This window comes from Xiphophorus maculatus, chromosome 3 (genome assembly GCF_002775205.1).
Source record: "Xiphophorus maculatus strain JP 163 A chromosome 3, X_maculatus-5.0-male, whole genome shotgun sequence".
In the NCBI taxonomy this organism is placed as follows: Eukaryota; Metazoa; Chordata; class Actinopteri; order Cyprinodontiformes; family Poeciliidae; genus Xiphophorus; species Xiphophorus maculatus.
In genome coordinates this window covers 20,927,300-20,951,715 of record NC_036445.1, presented here as the reverse complement: position 1 = coordinate 20,951,715, position 24,416 = coordinate 20,927,300, and the positions used below count along the sequence as shown (strand labels likewise).

At 36.5% G+C, this 24,416-nt stretch overlaps 2 protein-coding genes across 4 annotated transcripts; both read right to left on the bottom strand.

Moving 5' to 3' along the window:
* Window positions 1-2,798: 2,798 nt before the first annotated feature.
* On the bottom strand, window positions 2,799-8,039 carry mal2 (mal, T cell differentiation protein 2). Its single transcript, XM_005810181.3, has 4 exons — window positions 7,746-8,039; window positions 6,290-6,460; window positions 4,319-4,519; window positions 2,799-3,811 (listed from the first exon to the last, which is right to left on the bottom strand). Exons 1-4 carry the CDS (start codon window positions 7,860-7,862, stop codon window positions 3,740-3,742), a joined length of 561 nt encoding a protein of 186 aa, XP_005810238.1. The 5' UTR covers window positions 7,863-8,039; the 3' UTR covers window positions 2,799-3,739.
* Window positions 8,040-9,769: 1,730 nt separating this feature from the next.
* On the bottom strand, window positions 9,770-23,955 carry colec10 (collectin subfamily member 10). 3 transcript variants are annotated; one of them, XM_023330452.1, is made up of 8 exons: window positions 23,897-23,945; window positions 23,688-23,799; window positions 21,160-21,231; window positions 14,771-14,842; window positions 12,325-12,378; window positions 11,966-12,061; window positions 11,349-11,560; window positions 9,770-11,222 (listed from the first exon to the last, which is right to left on the bottom strand). In XM_023330452.1, the coding sequence occupies exons 2-8, from the start codon at window positions 23,785-23,787 to the stop codon at window positions 10,986-10,988; spliced, it is 843 nt and encodes a 280-aa protein (XP_023186220.1). In that variant the 5' UTR covers window positions 23,788-23,799; window positions 23,897-23,945; the 3' UTR covers window positions 9,770-10,985. The 3 variants fall into 3 exon arrangements, with proteins under 3 accessions (XP_023186220.1, XP_023186219.1, XP_023186221.1); XM_023330451.1 differs by having other exon boundaries at window positions 23,688-23,955; XM_023330453.1 differs by lacking the exon at window positions 14,771-14,842 and having other exon boundaries at window positions 23,688-23,955.
* Window positions 23,956-24,416: the final 461 nt, after the last annotated feature.

The window sequence follows — 24,416 nt, the reverse complement described above, 5'->3', positions numbered from 1 at the left end:
AATATTTTGAGTGATGGACTTGTTTTGTTTTTAAGTTAACACACAAATATAAAACTATATGTACTTTTTTTCTTAGCATTGACTTAAAAAAATATCCAGAATTCAGTTTTATAATTCTATTTAAAAGGCGAGGATTTGCTGTTGCATGGGAAAGGGAAACAATTGATAAAAACCGGAGCTTGCGTCTTAACAAATTTACTGAAGAAAAAGGAGGTCACCTAGTGGCCTAAATAAAAATTACACCATTCAGCCGCTTGAGTTGGGTCCCCTCAGTTTATATGGCAAAGTTGTGAAATTGAAAGTCTGTTTCATTACTTTCAGAGAGGGGGCACACCTACATTCTTATAAAAGTCTACACCACCGTTTTGAAATACATTATTTTACACTTCTGTAAAATAAGAATGAAACAATGACAATACATTTTCCCGCCTGTGATGTGACATCCCCATACAATTAGACTTAAAAAAAACCAAGAAAATAAGAAACTAACCTGATTGCAAAAATAATACATACCCTTAAACTTATATCTGTTGAAGTATCTTTTGACACATTCTATTTGGTAAGATATTGAATCAGTGTGCCATATATTGATTTGATAATATTTTCCTACGCAGTAAAAGTTCTTCAAACCCTTTAGACCGGGGGATGTCTCTTGTCAACAGATTCTTCAAGTGACCCTCCTCCCCTCTATTCTGTCAAAATTAGTTCTCAATTCAGCTCCTAAGAAATAATAACAGATAAAACAACCTAAGCAATTTGTTGTCCTTCATCGATAAAAAATAGTTTTTTGGTTTCACCAAGCTGACATTTTTCCAAACTCTACAATCACCCTGGTAAAGATGAGCTCATATAAATCGAATGGATCTTTTATTCGATCCATTAGTTTTATTGCAGTACTACCATGTCAATATAAAAATTTCCAACCATTGATTTGAGTAGAATTATTGGATTAGCAGTTTTTAACCAGATCACCAGTGCCACAATCACTGGCTTTTTAAACAGTTCCTTAAAAATTGTATAGTATTTCTCATTCTATGCTCTACTTTTTAAATTGATTAGAAATTCTGTGAACGTGAGACTTTTACACTATGACTTACATTTTCCTTTGGGTGTAAATATGTGACACAGAAGCCCACAAGTACAGCTGAATAGATGGAATGTGGACCAGTGTTCCTGAGTACATACACTGCCTGGCCAAAAAAAAACTCGCCACCAAAAAATGGTCACACTCTCTAATATTTTGTTGGACTGCCTTTAGCTTTGATTACAGCCCGCATTCGCTGTGGCATTGTTTCAATAAGCTTCTGCAGTGTCACGAGATTTATTTCCATCCAGTGTTGCATTAATCTTTCACCAAGATCTTGTATTGATGATGGGAGAGTCTGACCACTGCGCAAAGCCTTCTCCAGCACATCCCAAAGATTCTCAATGAGGTTAAGGTCTGGACTCTGTGGTGGCCAATCCATGTGTGAAAAAAATGTCTCATGCTCCCTGAACCACTCTTTCACAATGTGAGCCCGATGAATCCTGGCATTGTCATCTTGGAATATGCCCGTTCCATTTGGGAAGACAAAATCCATTGATGGAATAACCTGGTCATTCAGTATATTCAGGTAGTCAGCTGACCTCATTCTTTGGGCACACAATGTTGCTGAACCTAGACCTGACCAACTGCAGCAACCCCAGATCATAGCACTGCCCCCACAAGCTTGTACAGTAGGCACTAGGCATGATGGGTGCATCACTTCACCTGCCTCTTCTTACCCTGATGCACCCATCACTCTGGAACAGGGTAAATCTGAACTCATCAGACCACATGACCCTCTTCCATTCCTCCAGAGTCCAATCTTTATGCTACCTAGCAAACTGAAGCCTTGTTTTCTGGTTAGCCTTACTGATTAGAGGTTTTCTTACGGCTACACAGCTGTTCAATCCCAACCCCTTGAGTTCCCTTCGCATTGTGCGTGTGGAAATGCTTTTGCGTTCACAATTAAACATACTCCTGAGTTCTGCTGTTGTTTTTCTTCGATTTGATTTGACCAAACGTTTAAGTAATTGCCGATCACAATCATTCAGGATTTTTTTCCGACCACATTTCTTCCTGGAAGACGATGGTTCCCCACCATCCTTCCAGTTTTTAATGATGCGTTGGACAGTTCTTAACCCAATTCTAGTAGTTTCTGCAATCTCCTTAGATGTTTTCTCTGCTTGATGCATGCCAATGATTTGACCCTTCTTAAACAGACTAACGTCTTTTCCACGACCACAGGATGTGTCTTTTGCCATGGTTGTTTAAGAAATGAGGAGTTACTCATTGCATCAGCTGGGGTTAAATAACTTGTTGCCAGCTGAAAGATAATCGCCTATGCAGTACTTATCCAATAGGAGGCTTGTACCTATTTGCTTAGTTAAATCCAGGTGGCGACTTTTTTTTTGGCCAGGCAGTGTATATGACTAATGTACTGGTTTAGCTTAAGTTTTTTTTTGTAGCATGTTTCTGTTCAAATTAGGATGTTTGATTATTCAACTGTGATGCTAATTTATTAGATACATGTGTTTTTTTTCTAGATTCCATATGAATCTAAGTTATGTGCTGTTTGTAGAATATAAAAAACAAAGGAGTGGGAAAAGTCTGGAGTATTACTTGGTTTTGTCATTGCCAGAAAGAAAACTCAATAGTTCACTTCTAATAAAATTTTGGCATTCTAAAAGCTCGTATGAGTAGGATTTATAATCTTATTTCTGTTGGTTACTCCATGTCAACACATCTATACTATACCCAATAATAAACCACATGCAAGGCTTTATATATTTTATTTCTTTAGTTCCAAAATGCATTTCTGTTTTCAAAAGTAGCACTAGTCAAAACAAATGTTTAATCTAAAACTCTCATAAATTAATAGTCCAAATAACAGTGCACAATAAATGATTATGAATCATGTGGCATTTAGAATTAGTTAGATTAAAGCAGTTAAATAATACAAAGTTAAATATAAACACCAAATACTAATACAAGGCTTTTCAGAAAATACTTAACAAAATGATCAATATAGACAGATGTTTGAAATATTTTACCCTTTTTTGTGTGTTTTTCTTGCTGAAAGGATTACATGACTAACTTATGATAAACTACCAGATTCACAGATTAACCTAGTTTAATTTCTAACCCTGACATTTATATATGACAACGTTTGATTCAATGTGTTTGTTATAATACTGAGAAGAAAAACATTTATTCTCAAGTTTAGTGAGAATATCTGACAGTCCTCAAAGCAATATCCAGTGATATCACATATGTTTTCAACTTATCAACAAAAAATGTAGCTAAAATATGTTTTAAAAGCAAAATGGGCTTTTAAATTCCATGAGTAAAAAAAAATTAAAAAAAATCATGCATTGTTTTCATCTTTTAAAATGCTAAATTAAAGTACAAAGCCCTCTCAGTTCCCTTGCTAATTTCCATTGTGTTTTGTCTGAAGGACTCTTGACTGAACGTATGTAAAACCTGTCCGCATGGGGTATCAAAAAAATTTTTTCCAATAAAGAAATTTCTTCATTTTTGCTTGATATAGGCGTTGCTATCTGACAAAAAGGTCATATTAGGAATATTATAAATGATGTGCTTCACTGAACAAAAGTGGACGTCGATGAATTACTCAATGGTTGGGTTGTTTTTGTCTGTCAGACATGCTGACATCATAATGCAGATGTAGATGCAGATGTATGTTCATTCTGCTGGTCACTTCCTCCATCTCTTGAATCCCATCACCATACTGCCGCCGTAGCAAAGAGTTACCACAAAGGCAAATATCTGGGACAAAGCAAAAAACACAAGTAAGCCAAGAAAAACAAACTTTAAACTATATCTTATATAGTAAACATAAATAGTACAAGTAAAAAGATAAACTTTAAAATAATTAATACACTCTCAATAAAACTCAGACTGGCATTTAGAAAATACATAATTTTGATCATTAAACAGGAAGCCATTAGTCTGAGTTAATGTCAGACAGTTAAAATTAAAAAGGCTTATGTGCCTTTTTATATAATATGCAGGCTGAGAACTATAATTATTTTTAAATATCAACACTGTTAAATTTTTCACTCACTGACAAAGAAAACCATACCCTTAAATAATTACCCTAAATTACCCTAATATTTACATAGCTTTCTCTCAAATCTCTTAATAAATAATATATGCTTTATTGTCAACCAAATGTAAATCTGCATCTTTACTATTTTACTGCAGCTCATCAGATTGCGAAACTTATAATTAAGAAGTTCATTTTATAACTGATTTATGTTAAAATGAACTGACCGTGGCTGCCACATTAATGCTGTACTCCCTGTAGCTCAGCATTGTGAAAATGTTGCCCCGAGGATAGGTTATGCACAGGACTGAGTCAGTGCCGTTTGGTAGTAACTTGATGTGAGCTCCCCCATTCGCTGCTGTTGTTGCCGCCTCCAACACAAATGCAGCAAAGTAGAACAGCAAAGCTAGAAAGTGGTAGAAGACATCCTGAGAAAGAGAAGGGAAATTTATGTGAAATAATTGGAATAAAATGTTGAAAACTTATATTTTAGCCATGAATATCTTCAGGAATGAACTGAGTTCATTTTTATATAAACATTTGTAATATATTAATTCTGAATACAGCACCCATGTTCAAGAATAAGTCAATATTTATGCCGCTTGGACACTGCTGAGTCCAATTTATTTTTTTCAAAGACAGAGCCTTTTGAATTATCTTGCAACTAAAAGAGAAAATATACAACTGAGATCAAATCAGAAAAACAAAATACAAGAAAGGTCAGACAAAGACGCCTAAAAGAGATGAAAGAGAGAGGGAAGAATGAGACAGGGTGTGTCTGAAGAAGGAGGGTTAATGAGAGTTTGTTTTTGACTACTGTGAGCGTGGCTGGACAAGAAGGAGCCCTTTGTTGTGTTTCGGTGTGAGCTCATCATCCATGTCACTCATTGTTCTGCTGAAAACAAACAACCCTACACTCCCAGCTACTTCTTGGAGCAGGGCGTGGAGCCGAAGGAAAGGCTAGCTCTGTCTGAGAGTCCAGACTTAACCCAGATGTGAGGCCACTTGCAGTGATATAACGTAAGAACACCATGCTTTCTCACTCCTTGATGTATTTTATTTTTGACAGAAATAATCTATTTTTATATTGTACATCCAGTCTGGTGACTGTATGCAACAGGCTACCTGAAAAAACCTGGAAAGATGTGAAATATGCTTTCTGTGCCAGGTCTTTTGCAACCTGTTTGATGCATTTTTTCAGACTTCATAAATGTAAACAGTTTTTATGACTTTGCAAACTTAGATCATGATAGTAGAATATGATTATTCAGGTTTTTATTGCGACTTTGACAGAAAAGGTTCCAACAATGCTCTGACACAGGACACATCCTTCGGTTACCAGTTGCAGTTTGAAATTTAATTTCAAACTGGTTCACTGCTCATCTTGCTGTTATATGTAAACTCTAAATCAAGTAATAATTGAGGGGAAAGAAGCAAAAATAAAAACCTTCAAAGATCTTCAGAAAGCCTCAGGAAACATTGTTAAATCTTGAGTTTAATATAGTTTAATATCATGTTGCTTGATGAGTTGTTGGATGTCCTCTCAGTTTTGCCACTCAATCACATCTCTGCCTTAAAAGCACCAATCAACATGATTGAATGAAGTGGCTTTTGAGACAACCCGTTTCAAATCTTAGATCGTTTCCCCAATGGTAAACACTAGCTTACCATGCTTTCATAAAATGTAACAATATAAGATAAGATAAGATAAGATAAATCTTTATTGTCATTGTCACAAGGACAACGAAATTCAAAGGGTGCCATCAGTCGGTGCACGTGCCCAAAAACAAAAAATAACTGTCTCACAATTCACACACAACGCAATATAAATCTCATTCTCCTCTTTAAATATCTTAATGGCCAGTTTGAATACTTATTAGCTTTTACACTACATCTGGTGGGACTAAAGCTTGGTTCTTGAATCAAAGAGAAAGCTTACCATAAGTAATATAATAGTATACTCATACTGTTATATTTACAGTTAATGACCAAAATATTTGTGTGACATTTGAATATCTATCTAAAGGTTTCGTTTAGTTCCAGGAAGTTCTGAAATGCATGCAATATCTAACTTGCACAGATGAGGTGGTAGGCATGTCGTGTGATTAAGGACAAAAAGAGAAATGACAAGCAGGAGACACAAATAGGTTGAGTTTTACTTGTTTTTTTTCCTTTTCTTTTTTAAGTGTGCCACTTACCAAGAAGTTCCAGTCTGTGTTGATGCGGTCAGCCAAACCAGTGACGAGCAGAGTGAGGTAAAAAGAGGAGAGGAAGAAGGAGGTGACGGACACAAACATCACCCAGCCCTGCAGCAGAGGCACGGGCACATTGGAAGAGGCCACCAGGATCCATACCAGAGCACCGAATAACTAGGAATAGAAAGAAATATCATTAGAAAAACTCTCCAAAGTGGTGATTTCGTTTAGATGTGATGCCCTTGTTGTTCTTTTGGATTGGTTTTTGGAAAAAAGAGAAAAGTTCCTTTACACTGTTTTTTTTTACTTTTTATGCCAAAGATTTACATAAAAGGAGAAATTATTGCAAGATAGTTGTTAGCTTAATTATTAATAAAGTAGGTTGGACTGCCATAAGTTGATAACGCTCCAAACAATTAGCATGAAAAAATGAATGAATCTTCTTCAGTGAAGACAAGGTGTGTGCATACTGTAGCATGAGGTCAGTTTGTAATCACTGGACTTTTGCCAGGATTGTTTTAGGAGTTGGATATTTGAGTTGAGATATACACTTTTGCCTATTTTATCTAGGTTGTGTGAAACAATGTTGATTTTTTTCCTTTAAAAATACAACCCTGTGCCATGCATTTTTAATTGAGCCTCCTTTCTTACAATTCCCCTAAATAAATTCTGATGCAAGCCATTGCCTTTTTGAGTCACCTTTTTTTTAAAATAATGTCAACTATTCTGTGGAGCTCTCAGATGTTTGTTTTTAATCCATTAAAGAAGAATAGCATAATAAAGACCACGAACACAGCAGACAGATGTTGGATACAGTTGTGGCTGAAAACACTTAATGCTGAGGCTGAGTTTTCCCTTCCTCCAGGAAAATTGCCCTAAACATACAGCTGGAGCTGCAGTTGGATGGTTTTAGATTAAAGTACATTCATAATTGAATGCCATTGTTTCCACCCATAGGCCTATAAAAGCCTTCAGTAGTAAAGGTGTTTCCAGTTAATAGTAAAATGTTCCTAATGATTATTGGTTATATATAAAGTCAATGCAGAGGTCACCTTGCAGGTCAAAGGGCATTATAGTGCAGGGACAAACCAGAACCAATGCGTTGCCATAGCCGTCATAATTACAGGAGTAAGGCGAATGATGATAACAAAAGTAGTCAGCGCAATAGCAATAAAATACATGTCTAAAGCATGAACTACCCTGTTATTATAGCTGCCAGTCAGATTTATCTTCAAAGCAATAAGTGTCACCTACGGCTATCACGGACAACTGGTTTGTTTTGCTTACAACTCTGACACCAAGCAATTTCTCAGAACCGAATAAAAAGGTATTAGATTGCTCTTAAGGTCTATTTTCAATAGTCAGCAATACATTTCTAAAGAAATAACAACTATTCACACACTGGATAACTATGTGTACATATACAACCCGAAACAAGCTTTTGCAAAATATTACTTACTATTTCCAAACAGACAAGGACTCCAGTGTAGGTCCTTAACACCTCCAGTCCCAAAGGTAACGAAATAGTTGACGTTGGAAAGGAGGTGGCGGCGGGGTTTACGGCTGGTTCCGACATCTCTTTATCTGTCTTCTATCTGTCTCCCCTTCTCCTCTTCTCTGGCTCTCACTCGGTCCACACTCAGGAAAAAGAAAGAGAGGAAAACTCGCCGCTGAACAAAAGATGGGAGAGGGGGGAGAAATTCCTCTGGAGTCATGTATCCCCCGAACAGGTCGGACAGGTGCAGCGGCCACTCCTTGGAAAGCGATGATGCATTCAAGGAAGGCAGGGAAGTTTCTAGATCTAGAAAGCCGTCTTTTAACTTCATGCCAGAAACCAGGGGGGAAAAAAGCCTTTAAGCTTATTATTATTTTTTATTACTTTATTTAAAATAGGTTCAGATAAACTCAGAATAATATCAACGTATTGATTTTCACAACTGTACTACTAATAAAGCATTTAAATGGAATGTAGTTACTCTGTTGAAGTAATTACATTGCTTCCATTTCTTCATACCTAACATAAATTTCACAATAAATTTTGTGAGCAAATAACTAAGTTAATTATTTGGATAATTCACCTCTATCTCAACACAGGACAATACTGCTTTAATATTGTAAAGGCTTGCTGCCTTCACCTGCTGATCTTTTATCCAACTCCAAGTGAAGGCAGCAGTTTCCAGTTAGAACACTTTATTCTCTTAGTGAACTATTACATCTGCCAGCAGATAAGGCTGCAAATCTAACTTTCCCCCTCTAAATCCTGCTTGACGTTAAATTACATGAAAGCTGAGAGACAATGAGAGAGATCTGCTTAAACTTCAACATGCAGAAGCAGTGAGAAGCACAGACATGTTGTAAGTAAATAAGTTTGAGGGCTGAGCTTTGGGAAGAGTATTGATTGGAAACAGACTACACTTGTTCATGCATTTACAGTAAAGAAAATGTATTTTATGAAAAGAATGCATTTTTTATGATTCGTTGTATTCTTTGAAAAGAAAAGGGAGGAGTACTGTTGAGAATAGCAGCGTTCTATCTTAAGTCACAGTTAATGATTATCTAGGTTATGTGAGACAGTGTTGATATAACCTCTGAAAGGGCACGGCTCGTTTTCGTGTGGAAACCTATTCAAATTAATTCAACCTCCTAGTTAGCCTGTAGAAGGCCTGTGAGTTTCTATGTTATTCGCTCTTTTTATATAGGCTTTAACCCATTAGGAGAATTTTAAGTGACATATTTGAGGCTGTTGTGCTTCTAGAAGAAACACATTTAGCTCAGTGGCTCTCCAAAAGCCCCTCTTCAAATACAAAAACTGTGCAAAATATTTTTTGGACCTAAACTGTTACCTCTTTACATATTGTCAAATGCCAAATGGATCACAGCATTGAATGCAAAAATAAGATGGAGTCACATGTAAAAGTATGCCAAACCCTGATGAAGCACATTTTGAAAGTCAAGGTTTGCATAGAGGTCACCTAAAGTTAAAATCATCTTACTGTACAAAGGTATCAGTCAGGAGATTGGCACAAAAACATTACAGCAGTTAAGGTAGTCATCTATTCATTATTAAAATTCAAATTTCTCTATAACTAAGAAGCCAACAAACAAACAAAACGATCAGGAAGGCCGTCAAGAGGCTGACAGAAACTAAAAGAGCTGTAATATTTTTGGTAAGTGCAATTTGGGAATGGGATTGCCATTGTACAGAATTTTGTCAAATATATGGGGCTACCTGAAGAGAAATGTTAACAAAATCTATGCCCTCAACCTCATAGAATTACAGAATCTTTGCAAGGTGAAGTGAGCAAATGTCTTCAAATGAAGACTAATATACACCTGACAAATAAAATGTTCTTTAAGCAAGTACTTGCAGTACCAGTTTTCTGACAGAAGATTTTTTATTTACCTGCCCTGAAATTTAAAGCATTCGTGATAACTCTGATGATCTTTCCAGAGCCATAGAGAAGAAATACCTACAGCATCACAGATCCAACACCATATTCAAATTAGTGTTTTTATTTATATTAGTACTTTCCGGCCATCCGGAGAGTTTCTTGCTAAAAGGTTTAATCTTTGTTTCATCTCAGTCACCATGGCTTGAAATTAAATTCAAGTAGTGTTTAGCAAAATCTTCATGTTAACGTTAGTACTTCTTGAGCAAAAAAGGTCTTTCTGTTGATTTAAACATTGCAATTATTTGCTCTTAAGACAATGGGTCTTTGTGTCACACATCATATACTTCACAGGAAAATAGAAAATAGCAGAAAACTGAGTACAAATTTATTGACACCTTAATAAAGTCAAACAGTGGCTCTGCTTTATTTATTTGACTACAATTATTAAGGTTCCAAAGATCTACAATGACACTTATTTAAAAGTACTGTACAAATTTCTCATGCAACTCATGTGACGCTATCATTATTAAAATATATGTATCTGTGCATTACAAAGTAAAACCCAGAAGAAGACAAAATCTTGCCATCAGTTCTGGCCACCTGCTGATGTGTGTGAGACTTGTCCAGATCTTGCTGTAAAATATTGGTGGAAGCAGAAAGCTGCTTAGATTTTGTTTGGCCATCATCAACCAACAACAGTCATTGTTGTTATACATTGGATGTTATGGGTCAGGTGTTGAAACTTGATAAATTAGCTTTTTATTTCCTTTTTGGATGTGGTGGTTTTGACAGACTGCCTTTTTCTGCTTGCATATGTTGAACTCAGTTATCTTGTGCTTTACTGTTAAACTTGATTTTAAAGCAGGAATAAAGACCAACCTCTAGTTGTAGCTGTGCTGTCCCTCAGGAGCATAAACAGGATACAGCAGCTCGTGAATGAAGCAGTGTATGAGTAAAGTTAGTTGAAAGGCAACCCATGTTTGTATTAAATGTATCCCTTATTTTGTGATGCCAGACATAATGTAAATTACAGATAATTAAAACATGACAACAGCACTAAAAACTATTAACAATTATGACATTTGAAAAGAAATCCCCATACTGAATGCATATTTTCCTGTCTAACAATAAAGTAAATGTTTTATTGAGTTGCATATTTCAGATAATGTTATTAAAAGTGACTGAATTTGTCTCAGCACTTCTTTCAATCCCGCTTTAAGCAAGGGCAACTCTTTGCTATCACTTTCTGTATCTGTGGACAAAAACAGCAAACTAGTTATATTGATATTCCTTAATTTTAAATGTCATTATGAAGTGGAAGCAGCCGTTCCTCCTCTGCCTCTTCTCCTGCTCTTTGGGAACTCACAGATGAAGAACAGGGGAGTTTCACACTCCACTTTATTCCATGTCCCAGTGTTGAGCAGCTCCACGCAGCTGACGTTGGTGGCTGGAGATGATGTGGAGTATAGCAGCTCTTCCTGGCTCCAAACCGCAAACTCCCGCAGAGGGGTGGAGTCTGCATAAATATAACTTCCAGTTCCATTCTTAAAAAAAAAAAAAAAAGCAAAAAAAATCTTCTTGTAATTTAACAATCCACACAACATAAAATGTGCCGTCTTTAAAATTAGCATCACTGTCGCTGTTTCTACCTGGAGGTCGTAAACACTTACTGTGTCTTTGCTCTGAGGCTGCACTCCCATATAAACCCTTGTCAGCCCTGCCTGATTGATGTAGTCTGCCATGAGCTGGTTGATGTTGTTAGTTTTTGGCATGGCCAGCGTGCCTCCCCTTAGCTTGCAGTTCATGGAAGCCTTTCTGAACTTCTTGGGCTCCTTCACAAGCAGGTAATATCTGTCCTCTGTCTCCTTCAAGCCCAGCAAAACTGAACGGGAAAGATTTTCAGAATAATTTGAGTCAATTTAGGAATGAATCATTTATTTTAGTATAATTTATTTTATCATAATTCCCAAAGATGATAAATTTACTCAAATAATAGTAAGTCTTCACACATTATATAGCAAATAATTGTAAATCCTCAGACAGCAATGTGGAGGGATACTGGGAATGTTTTCATCAAATCCACCTATACTGTTTTAGGACACATTAAATTGGTACTCCATACAGGAGAAAACATTTGCATTTTGTCAAGATTTGATTGAACCGCATGGCAAGATTATGCTTGTAAAAACAAAAATACCTAATGCAGAAATCACATGGGAAGATGGTTTAACTTTATCTTAGCATTTCTCTCAATATGTTTGGCTAAAAGTTCTCACTGACAACTCACCGTTCTTCACAAACCTAACAGCGTTCCTCAGCTTCCCTACGTTCTCATCAAGCTGTCCAACCACCTTCCTGTACCTCCCACAGTCACACGTTGCACCTGATAGATAAAATAAGCATTATCACAACTTACTGTGTTTTATCAAATAATTGTAATAACTAATCTGCTGCCTCAAATTATATATATACGGTATATATAATTGATCATTTTTGTCAGAAGGTAAAAAATAGATATATAAGAAGGGAAGACTGTAGAGTATGAAAGTATCTAATAGAAATACTAATTGAAGTCCAGAATATTTAAAATTAAATTTACACACAAACATGATCGAAATAAAGGGTGTCTGTTTGAATTTTTCTCACCAGTTTGTCCTTTGAGCCCGACTGGTCCATCAAAACCTTTAAGACCTTTGTCACCTGAAGATTGATAAAAATCACAAATGCGCAGCCATTTTAAAGAAATTGTGCTTGGTGACAGTATGCCTACCCCATTGAACATTTTCTGTTATGTGTGTTATAGTTCTATATTTGAAAAACATACCTGACTTTCAACAATTTTCTGAAAAAAAATCTGAAATGTGTTGCATGAATTAGTGTTAATTCCCCCCTGAGTCTAAACTTAGATCCTCTATTGAATATAGCTCTTTGTTCAGCCTTTATATCAACTCTGATCAGCTTCCCTGATGCTGCTGAAGAAATCATGTCCACAACATAATGCTGCTAGCCAGCTACAAACGTATTTGAATGTAGGAATAGTTCACTCAGGGTGATGGGCAGCCAGTGTACAACAAACGCACAGTAATTGCAGATATGCCCAGAGATTCAACATCGGTCTCTTCTAAACCAAAAATCTCCTTCCATGTTTGCCCTGTCCCTAACATAACTTGTGACAATCTTAAAACAGCCTTCCTTTGACTTTATTTTTGTAATGTCTTGGCACTGTCCTGTCAACAGAACCTAAGTTGTCGATTTCTGCTGCTCCTGCATATTTTGATTATTTCTAAAGACAACAGGTTACACTGGATTGTATTTTAAGATATCAGCATCAAGAGGGTCGCAGCTTTTTTATAAGAAAAAACATTGACTGTGTATCATCCATCTTCCACTTCCCTATATGCCCGGCTATGTGTTGGTGTAGCACAAATAAAAAAGACAATAAAATACACTGAATTTGTAAGGTAACAAAATATATATATATAAAAAATCCAATCAATATTTAAAAATCAAACATAGGGCTTATGTGGTATCTCAATTTCACCAGCAGATGGCAGGGTCATTCTTAAAACTCACTGCTCACCCTTGCAGATTTACCTTGGTCAGGAACCATCCCACTGCACCTTACGTTACAATAGTTCAAATACAATCTACAGCTCTTAAACACAAATTTGAACTTTTCAAATTTGTGTTTGAAAAGTTCAAATAGAAACAATAGAAACAAAATAATAGAATTGTTTTGTTTCTATTGTTAATGTCTATTCACTCATGTTGCAGCTTCACAGTGGAAATTAACCCAAGTGGCAGTTGTAAGGTTTGGGGAAGTGATTTGCTGTTCAAACATAACAATGGCCTACTAATTATGGATGAGGAACAGAAGAGTGACATGTGACACCTGCACAGCTCCGTTTGGGCTGGGCTGGAAAGGTTACAGTTTGAACCTCCTGGCATAAATACAATGATAAGATTTAAACTTTCACTTATGTTTAAATTCCAGCAATGTGTACTAATGTTATATCCAGGAATATAAAGAAATATATGGCGTCTTGATGTTGTTAGTTATAATATTGTCATTAGTTTCTTTTGCGCAAACACAACGAGAAGTTAAATGTATAGTATTACAGCAAATAAAATCATTGCCTACTGATGTACTGCTATAAGGCATCATGACTTGGGTAATAACATGAGTTAACCCTATACAGATGTGGAAATTCACCGCATTTAATGGCTCTGTGAGGGTGTATTAACATGCCATAAAACAGTAGTTCAGTTTTAGTTTTGAACCCTGCTGCACTTGGCATTATCCCGAGTCTATTTTGTTTTCCCCCAGGTGTTTTATGAGCTCTGGGCTTCCAGTCTCATTGTTAATCCAAAGTTGTGACCTCACTCCTTCTGTGAGAAGGCTGATGCAGAGTCACTTTCCTGTAAGAGTATTAAACATGATGAACACATGGAACGCTGCATGTACGGAGAGGCAGGAGAACTCGACTGCCTATAAAAACTGGAATAAAGACACCGTGGTCAATGAATGAGCCTGGCATTTTACTGCAGGGAAGATGGTTTTCTGTCTTTTGATGTCATAAAGCTTACCCTTTTGCTTAGATTAGCTTCATGTGGACCATTTGTCCTTTTAAATTAGCTAATGAACCATTTAAAGCTACATATTAATTCTGTTTTAGTCTTTAAACTAATTAAGTGTTCCAACATGTGAAAGGATTTTCTGCTTTCTTGTTTTTATTTTATTAGCATAGAGAAGTCATCAAAGCTCAAAGGGTTTCGTCTTCAGGGTATTTCTAAGATTTCAAGGACAGTTAGGATGTCACAAATATATTTTCCCAAAGTTTCACTATGCTGAAACTTTGGGGACTTTTACAGTGAATGGCTATAAAACCTGAAAATAATTTGTCATCAGATATTTTTTTTCTTCTTTAGATTGCTTAAAGACAAACACATGTTTGAGTTTCTGATTAAAGTAAACACTAAATATGACTAATGACACTAAGCTTTGTGTCTTTACAAAAGCATTAAACAGAAGACTAAAAGAGGGAATTGACAGACATTGGCATGGACTTGGAATTAAAATGATTAATTGAACCTTTCTCTCCAGTCGGGCCCATTTTTCCTGTGGGACCTATTTCTCCTTTAAGACCTGGTTCACCTGGCACACCTGAGCGAGGAAAAAGGAACAATAAATTAGGATAATTAGGGATTTAAGAAACGGACAAGACATAAAATGGCATTAACTAGTTTAAATTTTGGTCTGTAATCCAATTGTTCTCAGTCGCTTCATCTTCAGACCCCTCAAAGATAATCGTGGAAAATATTGGTGACACAGAACTTCAAACAACTCTACTAAAAGTAAGTTGATTAAAAAGGGTTAGAATGGCAATACAAATGTTCAACTATCAATATGTTTTTATTTATTTTAAGAACTGATTCTGATTCTTTTAAACATTTATGGAGTAAGTAAGCTTTGTAGCTATCATTCATGCTATGTACTTTGATTTCTGAAAGGAAACTTGGACAACCTTGAATAATTAATAAAACACTGTTTCACAATTGAACTTTAGTTTTCCTCTTTTTTGTATGATATTATGGAATTGCATTTGAACAAGTAGAATGTAGGAACAAGTAGTACGGGATATACTACTGCATCACCCCCCAAAACCTTGGGGTACAGTCTTATAAACCTTCTTCATATACACAAAACCCTTATGGGCCAAACAAACACCCAGTACTTTTTTGAGGGTAATGATCTGGGCCACTGTTTTACAGTCAAGATAAAAGCAGCATTGCACCTCATTAATCTGAGGTCCATGAGATTATAAAGAGGGATGCCAATCATGACAGCTGAACTATGTCCAATGCCTACATCCACACCTGGCATTTGTTGAGCTTTTTAACTCCCTTAAGCATCTCTGCCAAGGTGATGGAACTGCCTTCACCCAAGTCTTCAGACTCTGCTTCCTTAAGGGAGACCAAATTGAGGAGATTCTCAAAGTGGTTCTTCCATTGTGTCTGCACACCCTCCCCAAAGCCAAAACTGCTTGGGTCGGTTGCGTTTTTCCCTTTCTGAGACGCCAAATGGTTTTCCAGAACTTTCGTGGAACCAAACAAAAGTCTGTCAAATAAAACATTGCAATGAAGTTTGTGGTTGAAACAGAACATTTATGTGAAAAAGCTCAAGGTCTGTGAATACTTTTTGCAAGATACTAAAGACCTTGTAATTGTCCCCATGGCTTTGCATATAGTGAACAGAAATTAGAATGTAGGATAGAATAAGATAAAAAAAGAGAACCTGTGGTAGTGAGAGCGTTTGGGTGGGAATCATGCAGAGCAGACAGAGGCGTTCTGCCAGCTCTTGAACTAGTGTTTCCTCAGGAAACTATTCAACTGGAAACTAATGGTGTTTCAAGCACTAAGTGATGTTCTGAAGAGGCCAGATTGTTATTGGAAGGATTTGCAACACACACACACACACACACACACACCCACGCACACACACACACACACACACACACACACACACACACACACACACACACACACACACACACACAGGCACACAGCCTCTGTGTGTGCACCCCCCCACACACACGCCCACACACCCCCACACACCCCTACACACCCAGAAATGTGTCTTTTTGTCTTCACGGGAACTTTGATTTGACTTCAATTGTTTTTTTTTCATTCATTTCTATAACCCAACCTGACCCCGAAGTTAGCATTTCTATGCATATTAGGACTTTGCATTGACTTCCTTTCATTTTAGTAACTGCATTTATGCTTTACCCAGAAAGAGCAGTGGTTCCTCACAACAGAGTACTTGTTGGAAAAATTGGCTTTACAAGGTGAGAAATGCTTAAACACACTTACACACATGCAAATAAAAGATGTCCAGCTAGCCTTATAAGAACTACAATGGTGTGAAAAAGTGTCTGCCCCCTTCCTGATTTCCTATTATTCTATATGTTTTCCACACTTGAGATGTTCAGAACATCAACTACAGTTTTTAAATGAAGGTGTTGATTATAAAGGGAAACATAAATCAAAACCTACATAGCTCTGTGTGAAAAATGATTACCCCCTAAACCTCATAACTGTTTGGGGCCACTCTTACCAGCAACAACTGGAATCAAGCATTTACGATAACTTGGAGTGAATCTTTTACGGTGCTGTGCAGGATTTTGGCCTGCTTATTTTTGCAGCATTGTTGTAATTCAGCCACATTGTATTATTTTCCAGCATGTACAGACGTTTTAAGATCATGCCACAGCGTCTCAATAGGATTAAGGTAGAACTTTGATTATGCCACTCCATAGTCTTCATTGCATGTTTCTTCAGTCATTCAGAGGTGGAGTTGCTGGTGTCCTTCTGCAGAACCCAAGTTGGTTTCAGTCTGAGGTCACGAAAACAGATGGTCGACATTTTCCTTCAGGATTTTCATGGTTCATTTACCACAACATGTCTTCCAGGTCCAGAAACGGCTAAACAGAACCAAAACATCATGCTACAAACACCAAATTTTACTGTTGGTATGATGTTTATTTTCTGAAATGTGTTACTTTCACGCTAGATGTAATGGGACACATATCTTCCAAAGAGATCAACTGTTGACTCGTCAGTCCACAGAATGTTTTCCTAAAACATTGGGGATCATCAAGAAGTGTTCTGGAAAAGAATTTAATGTGCCTTAATGTTCTTTTTTTGCTCAGCAGGATATTTTGTTTGTCTTGGAACACTGCCAGGTAGGCCATTTTTGCCCAGTCTCTTTCTTAAGTTGGAGGCATGAACTTTGCCCTTAACTGAGGTAAGTGAGGCCTGCAGTTCTCTGGATGTTGTTGTGGGTGTTTTATAACTTCTTGGATAAGTCGTCGCTGAGCTTTTGAGATAATTTTGGTCCGCTGGCCACTCCTGAGAAGTTTCACCACCGTGCCATGTTTTCGCCATTTGTGGATAACAGCTTTCCCTGTGGTTTGGTGGAGTCGTAAACCTTTGGAAGTGGCTTTGTAACCCTTTCCAGACAGATAAATCTCAATTACTTTCTTTCTCATTTGCTCTTGAATTTTTGTTTTTGGATTTCTGCATAATGTTTACCTTCTCAGGATTGTTTGGTGAACTTCACTTTGTCAGACAGTTCTCAATCCTTGTTCTCAATCAAAACATTTAAGTGATATCTTGATTGAGAACAGTGTGGTAATGATCAAGTCTGTATGTGGCTAGAGACTGTGAACTCTGGTGTGATAAACCACAGTTAAATTTTGTTTAAACAGGGAGGGCAATCACTTTTTCACACAGCGCCTTGTAGGTTTTAATTCCTTGAGGGAGATTATTCCCATAATAATAAACATCTTCATTCAAAAACTGCATTTTGGTTTTGCTTAAGTTGTCATTGACATATATTTCAGTTCGTATGATGTTCTGAAACGCTTATGTGTTAAAAACATGCACAAAAATAGAAAATCGGGAAGGCGATAAACATCTTTTCACTCCAGAATATCCACTGAGAAAGCATTTCATATCTAATCAGAACCTTAACCTTGACTGATTCTGTTTACTTTTATAATCCGATGTTCACAAATATCCATGTCCCAACAAGATTCTTGACGTCTTGATTAAAAAGTTCCAAAACTATTCTCCATCTCCACTGTCGCACTTTCTCACAATTTAATGCTCTTGTTTTTGAGAAGTTTTCACAAATTTTGCATCACATTCTGCTTGAATCATTTGTCAAAATGCTTTGCAGGCAGCCTCACAGAGAAAATGTTTTCACAGTCGTGAGCAGAGAGCTCACTGTGAGAAGCGATTATGTGTTTTTGTCTTTTGCGAGAGGAAGAAACTGATTTTGGCTCCTCTCTCTCCTCATTCCCTCTGTGTCTATAACATCTGATTAATGTTGTTTTGGCAGTGTGTACGCTCGCCAGTTAAACGGTCTGTGTGAGCGTCCAGATAACAGGCCTTTGTATCACTGCAGTCACACTTTATAATGGCCAACTCCTCAAACTGGTTTAACGACTGGTTTCTCCAGCTGCTGGCGGATAAAAGAGGTGAAGGGTGCAATTCCCAAAGGAAACGTGCAACTCAACACATTTTAAACAGCATTAGGCAGCTTAAAAATATTCAAACATCAGAAATAGAAGAAATTAAATATGCTAAGTTATTAACTATTGTTTTCGCACTAGAGGGGAAAATATTGTACTACGTGGGTGCATGTTTCCATTTAACTTACGGACAAACGCTGCTAAATCCAGTAAGAATAAGGCTAACAGCTTTTTGATGCTAATACGTTTAGACAAACAAATAGTTTTTGTTACCCTTCAGAGCATTGAGAGTCATGGATTCCCTTTTAAGCTTCCAAAATTAAGCAACTGTTTCCTGTAACACTGCCTAAATTAAGACTGGGAATACATGCGTCATCTATTGCGCTGCCGACATGGTGTACTAACAAAATCATTGTAAAGACCTGCTTTCATGGCTGTCAGTAAGTGTACGGACAGAAAAACCATAATGACAGGTTGTGAATAATGTCCGTAAAGTTGAAAAGTTGAAAAAGGTTCTTGTGTACTTCTCATACCTTCTCGGTGTGTTCTCAGTACCCACACACAAGCGCTCCGTGCTACAGAGAGAAATATTTCATTGCTTTGTGTCAGGACACAGAGTAAATACAAGTCTGAAAGTTGTGTCTTTAAGTTTGCCTTTTGTGTGTACATACAAGACACAAAACAGTTGAAACCAGATGGCTACATGCAAGACTTTTTTCTACTGTCTGACATTAAATCAGTCAATGATGATTACTCAAATTGTTCCGTATTGCTAAATACCAAAATAACAAGAGAGCATTTTTTTAAACAGAATTTTTAAAACACCTTCATCGGATCCAGAAGCATAGAGTACTTATGCAGTACTCAGTGGAATTGTCTGTTCTTTTGGTTTGGGTCAAACATTTGCACATGTTTCCTTTTGGCCAATTCCTGACAGAACTGGTGTAACTGACTCAAGTTTGTCAGAGGCTTTGAGTTTTTGTCCATTTGAAAGAAGTGTTTGTGACCAAACTTTAATCATCTGTCGGATTTCTTAAGATGCTTCTTAATTATTTCCACATAATGTTCTCTCCTATTTCACGCAGCGCACCAGTCCCTCAGGTTGCAAAACACCCACAAAACATGATGCTGGATTTCACAGCTTGAATGGTGTTTTCAGGGCTTTAGTATTCCCTCACTCTCCTTCCAAGTAGAATGTGGGCTGTCTTAATCTGCAAAGATTAAGATAATTATTCCTGTGTGCATTTGAAAAAATCTGATCCATATTTTTTTTTTTTTTTGCTTTTATAGTAATAGCTTCTTCCCCTCTGAGTGGTCTTTCCTATCATGTCAGTACATGATTTGTTTTAGTGTCAGTAATAACACTTTTTTCTTTTACCAGCTTCAGCCAGTTTCTTCACAAGGCCTTTTATTTGTGTTCTGGGGTTGATTCACACATTTCCCACCAAAGCATGTTCACCTCTGGGGCCCAGAACCTATCTCCCTCCTGGACAGTATAATGGCTAGACATTAGACATTCCCATACTGTTCTTTTTTATCTATAGTGGTTTGAACAGAAAAATGTGGCACCTTAAGGCATCTGGAAGTTGTAACAAGATGAACCAGAGATGTGAAGGTCTACAAGTCTTTTCCAGATGTCTTGGGTTAGTTCTTTTCTTTTCACCCTACTAGAGAGCTGTTTGTTTGAGAGCTTGGTACTATTGATCTTAAATAGTAATTAGAAGCCAGCACAGTCAGATGATGACATCTTTCACAAAGTGTTTAAAGTTAGAGACTCTTAGAGCAAATAAACTTCTGACTTTGAGGAAAGTAATGAAACAAGTCTTTAATAAGCTTGCTTTTAAATTATTTAGAAAATGGAATCAATTCTGGTAATTCTAACTAGCCTAAAATGGCTAGAATAAAAGACCTCGCTCGTTTTATAAAGTGGGAGCAATTGTCTGGTTTTAAGTAGTTCCTGAGTATTTATATTTATGGCTTGTTACTTAGGAAACAATATTAACATTTCATGTGAAAACCATTATCAGTGCTGGAAGATTCCTAGTAAAAAACAACAAACCCCTCCCCTCCAAATTTGATCTTTCTCTGGCAACATACAAAACAGTGCAGGAAGCAGATTCTTGTTTACTTCCCCTTTTTGTCCTTCAGTCCTCTTACCTTTACTAAATGTTAAATGTAAACAAATAAAAAAACCCATATACGTCTTTGTACAGTTAGATTTTCATATATTCAAACTGAAATCCAAATATTTCAACAGGGAAGTGAGCTTCTTAGTGATTTAACTAAAAATAGGACAATTCTAATTTTGGCCAGAAAAAGAATATATAGTGGTATATATACATTGTGAATATTATGTTTTTTTTCCCCCATGCATGTAAAAAAAAAAGGCTCAAAAAAATAAAATCATTACACGCATGTGAGTGTGTGACTGATATTTTTGTACCTGCCAATCCTGGTGGTCCATTCTTCCCAAGCTTTCCCTCTTCTCCCTGCTCTCCATCATCACCTTGATCTCCTGGATTTCAACAAAGAAAACTGAGATGACATGAATTCATTTTTTTCCCAGTGTTGAGCTATTAGGAGGATGACACATTATGCAATAACACATGCACTAGGCCAAGAAAACATTCAGTTAATTTCTTTGGTTCATTACATTTGTGTATGAATCCCTGTGCAGGTATTGTCACAAGTCTCTCAACAAACTGCAACACATACTATTTTAATATATAGTTTCTGCCAAGACATTTTTAATAGCAGTGCTATCATTGTGTTAAAATGCAATAACTTTTCACAGTGAAAAAAACTACTGAGATCTCTGAGAAATGCTTTTGGCACGCCACTGATGAAAAGAAATACTTGGAAGGAAATCAGAGCAAAATCTATTTGCTGAAGGTATATCATTTTCAACTGAGACCATTAAAATACCAAATTTATATGTGGTTAAGGTGTGCTATCAAACTGAGGTTCTTCATGTCAAGTTTACTGAACTTTGCAAAGTATCCACAACCATTTTTTTGTTGTTGTATTTTTCATGTTACATTCCAGTGTATTTAATCTGGATTTTTGTGACATAACAACACAAAGTAAGGCACAATTGTTAAATGGGAAGAAAATGGGCGATGGACTTTGAAATCTAAAAAGTGTGGGTTGCATTTTATTTACCCTCTTGATACCTCTGAGTAAAATAAAATACTCTCAAAATCACTCTCCTGTCCATTCTTGTGTAATGAAATTTCAGGATCATTACAGCAATTAAGCCTCAGAGGTTTCCTAGGAAACATTTAGAGAACAGCCATCACAACAGACAGATCTGGGATAAAGTTAAAGTTTAAAACAGAGTTAGGTTATAAAACAACATCCCAGAGTTTGAAAATCTCATGGCTCAACCCAGCTTCTGAGAATTGAAAAGGTTCTACTTCCAACCTTTAAAATATGGCCTAAGAAGAGTATTAATCAGAAAAAAAGCAAATACTGCAAATTGTCCTGAACACACCTTCACCACTACTTGACATGGTGTCGGCAGCATTGTACTGTCGCATTGCTTTTCCTCAGCACTGACAGGTAATCTGGTCAGAGGTGGAAGACTGATGGAGCTAAATAGAGGGATAACTTAGAAGAGGTTGGACAATGATGCAAAAATACAGTCAGTGCTACAATGGAATAGTTTGGACCAGTGTGTTAGAATGGCCCATTCAAAGTTCGAACCTAAAACAAACACAAAACTTTACATTAATATCTACCATGCAGTCTGCTTGGTAGAAAAAAAAAGAATGGGTAAATTTTTTTTTACAGGTTTTCACAAAAAAAATATCAGTGTTCGTCAACCACATAAAATCCCTTTAAAATATATTTTAAATATATTTAAATATTTTAAATTTTGCAAAGGTTAAAGGAACATACATACTTTTTGTTGGTAATGAGACAGTATTCCAACATTCAGAAAATGTGAATGTAATTCTAACTCTGACAAAAATGTGATTTCCATTTTAAATCTTGTTTTATAAAGTTAACATTTTCATATCAACACTGTCCAAGTGCTGACAAAATTATTTTAGTATGTAGTCTGCTACCAGTAAAAGCAATAAAAAGTGAGTCGGATTTTTTTCCTTCTACTTATGCTTTAAATAAATAAGACATTTTTTGGGTTGTATGGAACACAGAAAAATGCATGTCCAACGCCCACTCAGCTATTCAGTGGGAGACTGACCTTGTGGTCACTCGTATCTGGATGAGTCTTGTACAAATAATCAGTTCACCCTAGTGGCAGCTGTCTAAATACACACTGACTCCATGGGACTTTCTAGCCTTTAGATAGAAGTCAGGGGAAAGTTGTGAAAGTGCATGTGATGATACAGTTGCCTCTTTTCTGATCTTTGTCACCACTATGTTACACTAGAGAGTGAGTTTGCAAAAGTGCAAATATTAAACATAATTGTCCAAAAGAACACAAAATGTAATAAATGGCCTTTTAACATTTTTTAGATTTTTATAGCATGGATTGAGAAAAATCTGGCTGGCTTTCACTTTAGCCGGAGCTGCAGGCTACGTTTTTCGTTTGTGGAAAAAGGCCTGAAAAAAAAAAAAAAGAAACTGAAGCTCAACTTTGAATTTTATAAGCTCTGTCTGTCTGAAACAGCAGGACAGCAAGCTACTGGATGTTGTAAAATGGAAAACACACATGGGAAGGCATTCCCTTCAAGTCGATCGGTATGCAGACAGCCAGCCTGTAAACTACAGGATATTTAAAGCGTGGTGTGTTTATCATCTGCTCAGTAAACCCTAAAATGTTGCAGGGGTTACTCTACAGGAGATATCTATATGTTTTAAAAAATAAAAATAAAAATGTTTTAAAAGTATGAGCAAATATTGCTTGAATCCAAGAGCTGCTTTTGTTTTCTCCCCGCATTTCCTAAAAAGTAATTAAAAAGCTAGTCTAAATGATATGATGTGCAGGTTTATATCTTAACCTACCTTTAGCTCCGGGTATGAGGGAGTTGGTGCAGACGTCTGGAGAAGCAAAAATGTAGCAGAAACCAGAAAGAAATGCAAAGAGCCTAAACAGACGAGACATCGCCAAACGAGACTGCAGATTAGTGAAGATGATCCTGATTATTTGGTTTCTTTTAACAACCAGAAGGCAGTATTGTGCCCTGGATAAGAAGGTATGTTAGAAAAAATACCTCCTACTGCAGAGAAGAGAGCTGGATATTGGTTTATAGAGCAAGCAGAAGCATTAAAGCACAAGCACATCCACACTGGTGGATAGAGGCTTATCAGTGACTTGTCAAAACATCAAATAACACAGAGCAGACCTCTGCATTCCTCTGTTTGTCTGCCCAGCCTGTACTTAAAAAAATTCAGACAATAAAGCAGAATAATAAATCAAAGCATATTTCATAAGATTTGTAAACAGTTTATTCCATAAAATTATAGCATAGAAACATAGCATAAAACTGATGATTAGTTACAGTTCATGTAGAATGTTTGATGGTATGAATATTTGTAGATAGTGTTATGTGCTTCAGTTTTATTTAATTATGTATAAGGTGCCCAAACAATTACTTTCACAATTAACCAAAAATGTCTTACTAATCAAAATCATTGCAAAAATGATAAATATATTTTTTAAACTTTTCTAACAAGGGATTTTACAGAAAAAGAATCATGAGAAGATTTTTGTGTGTTTCTCCAGATAACGAT